This window comes from Equus quagga, chromosome 6, assembly GCF_021613505.1.
Source record: "Equus quagga isolate Etosha38 chromosome 6, UCLA_HA_Equagga_1.0, whole genome shotgun sequence".
In the NCBI taxonomy this organism is placed as follows: domain Eukaryota; kingdom Metazoa; phylum Chordata; class Mammalia; order Perissodactyla; family Equidae; genus Equus; species Equus quagga.
The window spans coordinates 120724961-120737998 of NC_060272.1; the positions used below are offsets into that span (position 1 = coordinate 120724961).

The 13038-nt window shown below is 36.2% G+C and overlaps 1 protein-coding gene across 3 annotated transcripts in view; it reads left to right on the forward strand.

Annotated features, from left to right (window-relative positions):
* Window positions 1-13038, forward strand: part of FOCAD (focadhesin) — a 270438-nt gene that overhangs the window by 129136 nt on the left and 128264 nt on the right. For all 3 annotated transcript variants that reach the window (XM_046664479.1, XM_046664480.1, XM_046664481.1), the window contains one exon: window positions 898-1024. In XM_046664479.1, the coding sequence (XP_046520435.1) occupies window positions 898-1024 (127 nt within the window). The remainder of the gene's footprint in view (window positions 1-897; window positions 1025-13038) is intronic.

Here is a 13038-nt window from a genome sequence, read left to right on the forward strand (position 1 = left end):
ATGTATCTAAGGCTCAGGCTTTTTTCTAAGCTTCAGCCTTTTGACAACACAAACATGACCTTAGTCTAAAAGTTACACATACGTAACCGAAGACCTGAGAGTTTTGATTCTCTTGAGGTATTGGCATGGAAAAAATTTTTGAGATGAAGGGTTATTAGCTGACATTTTAATTTGACATACTTAAAGCTGAGGCTCAGGAGAGGTGAACTATCAGACCAGATCAGAGTCTGTTGATAACTTATTCAGTGCTCTTCTCAGTTAGCACCTCAAGATCTGTCAAATTTTTCTCATTTTGGAAAGTGATTTCTGTTTGCCAGACAGTAAAACAATAGAATCCAGCCAGGCAATTTCATCAATTGATATTTTGTTAATTAGAGAAAAGTATTATGTCACTGAAGGATTACAAGGAATGCAGGGAATGGACCTGAGCATTTCTTTATGATGTTAAAAGCATTCTGGGGATAGCACAACAAATGCAGAATAAAGAGGAGAGCAAGGGAAGGCGGAAGAGTGAGTGAGTCCAGCACAGTGCCTGGCATGAGGTAGGTGTTCAGTCAGTTATAATTCCTATTATTCTTTTTATCATCGGCATCATAATTGTGATAGGTGTGACCACCTTAGTTAGTATCACTACTGTAAGGGAGAATAAAATTTGTTAACAAGTGCCTTCTTTTTTGGATAATATTTCTATATCAAAAATAAGCCTTAAGTTATGGCAGAAATGATGACGATGCAAATCTTTGAAGAAAAATGTATGATGTTAGTATTTGTGGGTCAACATCTAGTCAGCACAAGGGTGAAGAAAAGCATTAATGCTTTTTGTTTGGGCAAAAGACCTGGGAGTGGTAATTCAGCTCTTTGGCTTTAATCTTGTTTCTAAACTGTTGTTTCCTGTAGGCCATATCAGCATGGCGCAGATATGTTGGCCGCCATTTCACAGGTGTTGAATGAATGCACCAAGCCTGATCAAGCCACTCCTGCAGCCTTGGTGTTACAGGGTCTTCATTCCCTCTGCCAAGCTGAGGTAAGCTCTGGAAAATTGTTTTGGATAATTTTGAAGAAAATATTTTACAAGGCATAGTAGTTACAAGGATGTAAGATTAGATTCAAGTAACTGAAATTTAGAATATTCATTCCCAGAGATTTTTTGTTTGGAAGAGTGAAGTAAGACCTTCTACTTTACAAATTCTTCCTAGAGGGAAGTCTTAAAACTATCTGGTCATATAGACATTCTCCAGAGACTAAAGAGAACCAGACTTTGGGTTTTTCCTTGTTCTTATTTATTTTTGTTAATATGGAAGGGAAAGTCATGCTTATAGGTGAGCTCTTGAGTGTTATTTCCTTCTTAGTTTTGTGATTAGAGAGGCTTAGAAGTTGATGAGGTGAGGAAATTGGCGTGGGCCAGTGGCAGTTTTATAACCAGCAAAAATTATTGTTGGCTTGAAGATTGGCAAAGGATCCTTTCTTTCCTAGTGATCAGATTGGGTAGGATGGATCAATGTTAGAACTGAGCCTCTAAATCATTTTCTGAACTTTAGATTGCTCTTCAAATTACAACACAGCAGAGAGAATCTTTACTGGTTTGGAGAAATGAGGTAATAACGTCAAAGATCCTTCACTGACCTAACCAAGGTTTTTGTCACAGTGAACATACCTATACGATTGTAGGTTTTTAGTGAATGAGAGACTAAGTAACATGATGATATGAATATAATGATATAATAATACAAGCAATGACCATTTTTAATGTTTATATGCTAATGTCTCTATGCCAAGTACTTTTCATTTATGTTCCTCTATAACTGCAGTATAGGGATTATAACAGCATTTTATACGTGAGGAAAATAGACCTCAGGAGGAATTAGATATTTACTCAGGATCTTGGTATGAAAATAAACTAATTTTTTTTGGTAAACACTATTTTAGCAGACACTAAGCATCATTACTGTTCAGGAGCCAATGTGTATTAAGGGCAGTGCTTTCAGCCCACATGCCCAGTAGCTGGCAAAGTTGTTAGGGTTTCCTGGCAGCAGACCGTTACAGCAGGGGAATACTACACATAACCAAGGATCTTTGCTTTTTATTGCTTCAATTAGTCTTCTGGAATTGGGAAGTGTCAGTTTAGTAATTATATTACTTTCATAGTACATAATTCTAAACCTTATTTTTAAATGAATTTTTAACGGAAGCTTTGAGAGAAGAAAGAATTCTATACTTTCACCTCCAAAAAGTGACCACTGTTACCATTTTGGAGCATTTCCTTTTTATTGTTTTTTCCAAACAGAAATCCACTCATTTCTGAAATTAACTTTTTCCCACCTAACAAATAGTAATTTTATCTTATTGTATCTATAATTCCATTGTGTTCCACCCATCCTCTGCTGTTACTGTAAGGTTCTATTGTGTATAGATGCTTATTAACTCGTAAGAAATGCCCAGTGTGTGGTGTTAATTTTTCTCATTCCATTTCTCTAAGATAGTATGATTAATTGTAGTTAGTACTGGGGATATGAAAAATGCTGCCTGATGTGATAGAAAGCATCTTTGTTTTTAGGCAATTGTGGGATCGTAGCAGATATATACCAGTTATTAGCTGTGTGTCCTTTGATTAATTTATTTAACCTCTCTGAGCATCTATTTCTTCAAGTGAGGATAAAGTGAGATTACACACAAAAAAGACCTAATATAGGGTCTGCCCACATAGGTGCTATTTAAATGTTTGCACTTGCTCCTGAAAAAGTGGTGCACAGTTGGATATAGTCAGTGCCATCAAGGATGTTGTAAATAGTTTTTTTATCTTTCCCCTAAAACTCACATAATAAATGATAGTGACAATCTTTTCCTCCAAATGTATCCTATTCTTTCACTGCTGAAGCTCTTGGGGCTTCTTTCTAAACTTAAAGGAGACCATTTAGGATTGTTGAACATTTAGCTCCAAATCTATTCCCCCACTCCAAACCACTACCCATAAAGATAATTTTGAGCCTGTTTTACTGAATTACTGTCTGAATCCATTCGGGCTGCTATAACAAAAATAACATAAACTAGGTGGCTTATTGACAAAAAACATTTATTTCTCACAGTTCTAGAGGCTGGGAAGTCCAAGATCAAGGCACTGGCATATTTGGTCTCTGGTGAGGGCCTACTTCCTGCTTCAGCGACAGCCATCCGCCTGATAGAGAGCTGTCTTCTCACTCTAATCTCATGTGGCAGAAGGGGCAGGATAGCTCTCTGGAGTCTCTTTATATGGGCACTAATCCCAATCATGAAGGCTCTGCCCTCACGACCTCATCACCTCCCAAAGACCCTATCTCCTATACCATCACTTTGGGGATTAAAATTTCAACATATGAATTTTGGAAGGGATACAAATGTTCAGCCTATAGCAACTACCTTCCCTCTCACATTCCATTGTCCTATAGAGGAGTTGAGGCATCATGTCTAGGTATTTTATTTAATAAAACCTATGTCTTATTTTGTTACCTTAATACTCCTTCCTTTGCTTGGTTTCACTCCCCCCCATCCTCTTTCTCTTTTAATGTTTTGAAATCCAAATCCCATATATTTTTATCAAAATTCGCTTTTAAGAAACTTCAACTGATTGTTGCAAATGAAATAAGAATTCAGTCTGTTGTCTAACAAATAGATGCTAGTCCCTTTAAATCCTTTTTGTAATAAGATGGGCTTTAATAAATCATAAAGCCATACCAGCAATCAGTTAACTTCATTTCATTATAAAGAATACTTATTTCCTCATTCTTTTTTTTCATCTCTCATTCTTGTCTAGAGGATAAACCTACTATTTTATTGACGCCTAAGAGAGGTGAATAGTGTTATTTACCATGTTGTCCTTATAGATATTACAAGTTTTCTGAGTTGTGGAATTTGTTGAAACTGACTGCATCATGATTAATTTTCGCAATAAAAAGATTATTTTTTATGTTTGGTAATGAATAGCTTTATGTTCATTTAAATACGTAGAAATAATCTATTCCCCTTTGATGAGCCTTGATGGCAATGATATATTTTTCTGTTTAGTTTAAGCCTTTCCAAGCTTTGTGTGTGTGTGTCTGTGTTCATTGTTTGTGAAGCTGCTGCTGTTATGTCTGGAGATGTGTGTTAAAGTTGTAAAATATACTCAGTTTGGTGGCCCTTGCCAGGCCACATTTACTAATTTTAGGCTAATCTTTTGTTTTTTTCTTGGCATGCTATCCACAGAAGCCAGCATGCATTCCATGAGGCCGTTTATTCTGTCTTCTAATTGATATCATGTGTGAAGCACTCATGGCTGCCAAGAGTTTCAAGAATGAAAATATTCAGCATAGTTATAAATCTATTTCCCAGCAGCATTTGGTAGTGATTTGTGTATCCATTGCTCTTTAGATCCTTGACTATCAAATATAGTTAAGAACATAGAAAGACAACCTAAAACAATGAAATTTTTAAAATCAATATGGATAAGAGAGTAAATTGAATAACCCCATCTTTAAGAAAATACCTCAGTTGGAAAACTGTCCAAAATTGGATTTTGCTGGGCTTTCCCCTCCTTGCCTTTGTATAATAATTGGGGCTCTTTTTCTTATGGTTGGCAAATGGACCATTCAGCTTTGAAAGTCACAGTCATGAAATTCCTGTGTCCTTGGTAGGGTCAGATTAAGTCTGCAATTACTGCTGCTTAATCATTTATCATGGTCTACAGTGAGAGATTGAGAAGACGGTTTCCTTCTAAATGCCACCTCTGTCAAGGTGAAGATTGTGTTTTCAATATGGGTTTCTTTGGTGCTGCTTTACTAAACAAAAAATGGAGAGAGAAGTTCTAGGAATCTTGGTTGACTGTACTCAATTTTCCTTAAGGCCGTTGGTATATTGATTTGGGACTTCACAAATTTCTCTTTAGGTTAAACTGCTTTTTAAAAATTACAGCTAATATTTCTCAGGCACCTAGTGTGAATTTGGACACTTTATGTTATGGCGGTTCATGTTCTGCTGAAGAAACAGAGGCTCTGATAGTTTAAGTAACATTCTCAAGGTCACATGGTTCATAAGTGAAAGAGAAGGAAAGCAGACCCAAGACTCTCTCCAAGTCTAATGCTCTTTTGTTATTCCGACGCTTTCCTCCTCCCAATTCGCCTTAGTTTTCTCACTTCTTTTTGACTTGATACAAAGTTATGTCTCTGAGAAGCAATACAGCCATCCCTTGGTGGTATCCATTGGGGTTGGTTCTAGGCACCCCCACCCCCTCCCCCACTCCACCTCTGCGGCTACCAACATCAGAGGATGCTCAAATCCATTATATAAAATGGCATATTTGCACATCCTCCTGAATGCTCTAAATCGTCTCTAGATTAATTATAATACTTAATACCATGTAAATGCTATGTCAGTAGTTGTTATACTGTATTGTTTAGGGAATAATGACAAGAAAAAAAGTCTGTACGTGTTCAGTACAGACTCAGCCATTGTAGGCCTCTCGATCTGTGGTTGGTTTAATCCCCGGATGTGGAACCCTTGGATCTGGAGACTGTATTCTCTCTCTTCTAAAAAAATGTTTTATTAAGATGTAATTCACATACCATTCATTGCCTCTATTTAATGTGTACAATTTGGTGGTTTTTAGTATATTTACAGAGTTACGCAGCCATCACTATGATCAATTTTGGAAACATTTTCATCACCTCACCCAAAAAACTTGTACCCTTTTAGCTGTCACCCCCTAAACTCCCACATTCCCCCTACCCCTAGGCAACCACTAATCTACTTTCTGTGTCTGGATTTGACTATTCAAGCATTTCATATAAATGGAATCATATAATATATTGTTTTTTGTGACTGGCTTCTTTCATTTAACATATTTTCAGGGTTCATCAATGTTGTAGCTTGTATCAATACTTCATTTCTTTTTATGGTTGAATAATATTCTGTACAGTTATCCTACATTTTACCCACTCATCAGTTGAAGGACATTTGGATTTCCCACTTTTGGGGTATTATGAATAATGCTGCTATGAACATTTGTGTACAGGCTTTTGCATGGACGTATGTTTTTATTTTTGAGAGCTGCACACCTAGGAGTGGAATTGCTGAGTCAAGTGGTTACTCTGTGTTTAACCATTTAAGAAACTGCCAGAACTGTTTTCCAAAGTGGCTGTGCCATTTACATTCCAAGCAGAAGTGTATGAAGGTTCTAATTTCTCCCCATCCTCAGCAACTCTTCTTCTTATCTGCTTTTTTTTTTTTTTTTTTTTGTCAACTGTAGCCTTCCTAGTGAGTGTGATGTGGTGTCTCATAAGGCTTTGATTTTCATTTCCCTGATGACTAATGATATCAAACATCTTTTTCTGTGTTTCTTGGCCCCTTATATATCTTTTTGGAGAAATGTCTAATCAAATCCTTTGAGTAGTCTCTTCTTCCTTGCTTTTAACTTCCCTTGTCAGCCAAGTTAAATTTTGTTCCTAGAGGAATGATTAGTAAAACAATTTTGTCCTCCTAAATAAAAGATACTAGGAAATCATGAGCTTCTTAAAATGGACCTTTTCTACAAAGCGAGCTTGTGAAACCATATGAAATGTCAGATGAAAACACATATATTCCACTTTGTTACTTTGTCTACATATAGCATTTTCTTTGTTTTTATATGAAATTGTCAGAATCCTTTCAGCTGGAAAGCTATTAGAGATGTTTTAGTAATAGTAGTAGTAAGCATCTATTGATTTACTGAGTGCTTTCTCTGTATAGTACATACTATACACAACAATCATTAAATCTATTTTCTCATTTAGTCTTACTGAAAATGGCCCTCTGTGTGATGGGTACTATTCTGGGAGGCTAACAGAGGTTAAGTGATTGCCCAAGGCCATATAACTCAAATGTGGGAGAGCCAGGATTCAAACCCAGGTCTGTCTGAATTCAAAGTCTACGTCTTAATCACGATTTCTTTTTTAAAAATATGGCTTTATTGAGATATAATTCACATACTATCACTTTGTGTTTTTGCTCATCATGTTTGTGTTCAGTTGACCTTGTTATGGTGTGACATTATCGTAGAAGTCTTTTTGCGAGTGTGATATTTGTACTCTTTTCCCGTACTTGTCCATTTGTTTTGTCATAGGTTAATGTATAAGATTTTATGTTATTTAGGCTTTGCATAAATGTCCTAATGAAAAAGATGTTTTATAAATTAAACATAAAATAAATTAACTTTGAGTGTTTTTTCTGATTATATATATATTTTTATATTTTAAAGATGTGTTGAAATGTTTTTACCCCACTTTTTAAAGACATTTGGTTTTTATAGCATCACATTTACTTTGGATAATGAAAAAAAAAATAGTATCCCTCATCAACTTCTCACAAAAGTGTTTTCATTTTTCCATGTCCCTTTCCATTGTATTTTCTTTTTTTTTTTCTTCCTAAGGGAGATTCGCCCTGAGCTAACATCCTTGCCAATCTTCCTCTATTTTATATGTGGGTTGTCTCCACAACATGGCCACGAATGAGTGGTGTACGTCTGCACCCTGGAACTGAACCTGTGCCTCTGAAGTGGAGTACACTGAACTTAACCATTAGGCTGCAGGGCTGGCCCTTATTGTATTTTCTTTACACGTAGAGATTTTACAGTTTCCATCTTCTCTATTCACCTTGCATTTTGTTAGAAAGATTTTTGACATTGCTGCATATTTTAATGTATATTAACATTATTTAATATTAATATTTTAATTTTAATTACTTTCCATGGAGTTAAAATATCATAAATAATCAAATAATTCATTTTTGATTGGGCTTTTAAGTTACTTCCCATTTTTCTCTTTATAATTAATAGTCTAAGAAGTAATTGCATATGTAAAGTTTTTCCTTTCTTTTGGATTATTTTCTTAGGCTAAATATTTTAGCGTTTGAAGGATATTTTTATGATCTTATTAAATAGTTAGCTTGTTTTTTTAAGTAACTTTCCATGTTTACCTGAGCATGAGAGAGAGATAGAATGTACAATTTGTACCCAAATTTCTGGCAGCATTATTTGTTCCTAGTGAGAACAGTTCAATTGTGTCACCACTTCATTGAGTCCAGGGCAGCATTTCTTCTTTTGTGATCATTCTGCTTGTTACCAGGAGCCTGTAGTCCCTTATGTCCAAACTGTCATTAAGGGAAGGGAAGGTCTAAATTGAGTGTTGTCACCTCACAGTGAATTCACTCCGTGTAGGTTTAGCTTTGGGGCTTTGGAGAATTATTAAGGAAAAAGGAGAATGGATGATTTAATTCATTATAGACTTTTAAGTGGAAGTTATAAAAAGTTAAATATGTTTTTTATTTTATTTTATATCATTTATGTTTCTTTTTATGAGTGCTTTTGAAATTCGTCTTGTTGACTTGAGATTGTATTTAAATCCGTACTTCAGCTTTTTTTTTTGCTTTTATTTTACACTCTTTTTTTATGTCGTCATTGTTTTGCTTTATGGATTTATGGGTTGTGAGTGTAAAAGGAATCCTATTTATCTCATAATCTCATAAAATTTGTTGCCTGTTCCAGAAGATGTCCAAGTAGAAGTGTTGGCAGCCTCCCAGAAATGTTCTGCCAAGTTGTCGTTTGTTCCTCCTCTGATGAGTCGAGGTGGTGAGGAGGAGGAGGGAAGAGGAGGTGATGCGGCCTCTGCCTCAGCTGCTGCATCCACTGCAACAGCAAACATAGGCAGGTTTCCCCAGGCGGAAAGCAAAAAACTTTAACCTTAAAATAAAAATTTTGAAAACTTAAGCCAGGCTGTGCAAGGCTCTCTGGAGATAAAGATTTATGAGACATTTCGGCCTTCTAGGAGCTCGTGGTCTAATAGGGGAGAACATTGTGTTAAGTACACTAAATGTATTTGAAATTCAGACATAATGCAGAGGAGAGAGAGAAAACACCAAAGAAATTCTTCTCCAGACCTCAAACAGCAACTTCAGGTGGCAGACTGGAAGAATATTTGGGACTAGAAGACAGAGGCTCCATAGCTTACTTGTACCTTTCCTTCTCCTTGTTTATGTAAACAGCTGTATTGAGATATAGTTAACATACTATACAGTTCACCCATTTACAGTGTTCAATTCAGTGGCTTTTTGAATGTTCACAGAGTTGTGCATCCATCACCACAATCAATTTTAGACCATTTTCATCACCCCAAAAGATAACCCTCCAGCCTCCATATACCCCAGCCCTAGGGAACCACTAATCACTCTTCTAACTGAATAGATTTACCTACCCTGGACATTTCATACAAATGAAATCATACAATATGTGGTCTTTTGTGACTGGCTTTTCACTTAGCATGTTTTTAAAGTTCATCTATGTTGTAGCTTGTATCAATACATTTTCTTTTTATGGCTACGTAGTATTGCATTGTATGGCCGTACCACATTTCATTTATCCATTCATCAGTTGATGGAAATTTGGCTTGTTTCCACTTCCAAATTTGGCTGTTATGAATAATGTTGCTATGAACATCGATGTACAAGTTTTTGTGTGGGCATATGTTTCATTTTTCTTGGGTATATATGTAAGAGTGGAATTGCTGGATCGTATAACTTTATGTTTAACCATTTGAGGAGCTGCCAGACTACTTTCCAAAGCAGCTGTACTGTTTTATATCCCACCAACATAAATCTTTCTTCTGTTCTCCTCAAATAAGGCAGATAGTCGTACGTAGGAATTGTTACTGAAGCATTATTAGCTGTTTTTAACCCTCATTCGTACTCAAAACTAAAATGTACATGATGTGGATAGCCATTTAAGAATAAGAATTCAATAGCATATATTCTGTCACGTAGGAGGGTTGCTAGGAAAGAGGAAAGGGTTGCTGCCCTGGGCAGTTGTTTCAATCTAACTTTCTCTGAGGCATTGTTGCCTTGCCACTCAAAATGATTTTATCATCTGTCTTTGGTAGAGTGCCAGCCCTTGTCTTAATAGGTATCATCTTTGACCAGTAATCGGTAACAATCCTGAATGATATCATATTTATTGTAGTAAGGATGTTTGTCTTCATAACAACTGCTAACATTTATATAAATCAAAGTTTGAAAACTTATAGCCTATTTTATCATAGGATTAATATTTTAAATTAATTCTAGTATTAATTAAAAATATAGATTTCTACCCTGAGTTGGTAAGACAGGAAGATCTTGCAGAACCTGGGCTGCTTTTTCACATGGCAGTGACCACTTGGTGCTGGGTGGCAGTGGCAGCTTCCTTTACTTAAGTGTGTTCTCTAATTTGCTGCAGTTCCCTTGGCTTCTAGAGTTACATTATCTGCCTGACCCAGCCAATCCTTGCAATTGTGTCCCTTATTTTAGTGTTACAAATAATGTCATATAAGTGATCTTAGTTTGTCTTTGTAACAAACCACTCTTCAAAAAAGACGTGATGTGATTGGCTAGTAAACACATAAAGAAATGTCAACATTGTTGGTCATTGGAAACATATATACCACTGGAGTCACTAAAATAAAAAAGACCGACAATATGAAATATTGGAGAAAGTGTGAAGTAATTGGATATCTCATACGTTATTGTCAGGTATATAAATGATATAGCGGCTGTGGAAAAGTATTTGACAGTTTCTTGTAAAGTTGAAGATAAACCTACCTTGTGATCTAATATTTCCATTTCTAAATATTTACCCAAGTAATTGAAAACATGTCCACAAAAACACTTGTACAAGAATGTTTGTTTCAGCTTTATTAATGATAGCATGTTTGGAAGCAACCTAAATGTCCATCAACTGGTCAATGGATAAACAAATTGTGGTGTATTTGTACAGTGGAATTCTGGTCAGCAATGAAAAGGAATGGACCACTGCTACTTGCAACAACGTGGATGAATCTCAAAAACACGCTCAGGGAGAGAAGCCAGGTACAAAAATTCTATACATTTCATTTTTATGAAATTCAAGAATAGGCAAAATTAATCTATGGGGATAGAAGTCAGAATAGTGGTTGAGTTGGGGTGGAGAGGAAGAGGATAGGCTAGAAAGGGCTGTGAGAAAATTTTCGGGACTGTGGCCTGTATCTGCACTGTCCAGTATCGTAGCTGTGAGCTGCACGTGGTTGTAAGCACTTAAACTACGGCTAATTCGCATTGTGATGTGCTGTAAGTGTAAAATGCCTAACAGATCAGAGCCTTAGTATGAGAAAAAATGTAAAATATCTCATTGATAATATTTAAAAAATAAATTACATATTGAAATAATACTTTGGATATATTGGGTTAAATAAAATATATTCAAATTAATTTCATCTGTTTCCTTTTCCTTTTTCTAAATGTGGTTACTAGAAAATTTAGAATTGCATGTGTGGCTCACATTATATTTCCACCGTCTGTATCTTGATTGGGATAGTAGTTACAACAGTGCATACATTTGTCAGAATTCATTGAACTGTACAATCAAGATCTGTACTTTTTGTAATATGTTATTATACTTTAATAAAACAAAACTATAAAAGACATTTTTTCATGATAGTTACTGCATTCGGCATTTGGCATCCATTATATCCTGTATTAAAATTTACAATAACCCTGTAACTTAAGTGATATTTGTTGATGAATCTAGGAAGTCTAAGTCATATCCAAATTGACATAGAAATGTGTAGTAACATGGAGATTTGAATGCTCTTTGGTTTAACTATAATTCTTGCACTCTTCCCACTGTCATGTTGCTTTACCAAGTGTGATAAAAGTGCAAGTGTACTTTGGGGACAGTTGTAAGTTTTGCTCCTTCAACCATTGATTTCTAACTAAACCTGTGCCCTGAGTGGCGGTGAATTGAATGAGTCATAACATTTCTGAAAGATAATTCTGTAACTGCAGAAGAATCTAGTAACATTGCTATTGATATTTCAAGGAGGAAAATAACTTTCAGTCCAAACAAATTGCCCGAGGTTGGAGGAGAAACAGCTTATGGTGTGTGCAGAAATGAAAATCAATACATTGTACCGAAAAAGAGGCCTCATTCAATGTTAACATTTTCTCTCTTAAGTCTTGAGATGGGAATGTGAGGCAGTGCTAGCCCTCTGTTTTCTTAATCAGCTGTGAGTCTGTTGTAGCAAAAATTAATAGGCGTTGCAGGATCATGAAGAAAAGCCCTTTCATCTTGCCCAGCTCCAAGAGGGTGTTATATTCTCAAAGCAGAGTATTGTACCATTGAGCCATAGATAAGGAGGGGAGGGGCCTTTCCTGGGGATTCTTGACCGCTGGCAGAGTTCACTTCTGGCCGTTTGTCACAGCAGTAATTTTCCCGGAAATACCCTATGCCAAGGTTATGTTTTGGCTATTCTATCCTCTTTTATTGGTTTATTTTCTGAAATCATGGGGGAAGGTAGTTGTCCCTGCCCTCTCCCATCGTCCCAACTCTTTGTCTAGCGGCTCCTTCAGAGCACCATGGGGTGGGAACAATTTTCAATGGGACTCAGCAGGTTTGGAGGGTTGTAGGGAGTGAGTGTGGCATAAAAATGGCCAATAGAAATCCTGTATTTTGTTTAAGCATTTTTCAGCGCGATAAATATAATTTAATATGGAAATGTGATCCATTGTCCCACGGCAGGTTTTCTCAGCTGCGTACAGTAAGGATTCTGTCGCCTACTGTGGATTCAGTATTTATTACACTCTGGAACCTCTGTTGTTGTTCTCCTGTTTTGTTTGTGGGGACATTTAAAGGTGAATTGCCTGTGCAACCTTGCCGAGGAGTTGATTAAGTTTAATTTGCTATGCATTAGAGGAGGAATTTGCTGGTCGTTTTGAACTGAGCTCTACGTTATTTGTAGTTGGGGCGTTTTTTTGATGCCTTTCCTTCTTCCTGGGCATGAAAACGCTTTTTGTACATTTGTTGAGTCTATTTCCATGCTGAGCTTTTTATATACCACACAATGACTCTTTGCAGTTGAAAGTTGTAGTTTGGCCTTATTTTTAACTTTAAAAGGACAGCAGGAACTTGCCTTCTATTAAACATTTGTGGGTATTATAACATTTACTTTGTCATCCTGTAAGTAGATTTTTAAATATGGTTTTTCATTTTCA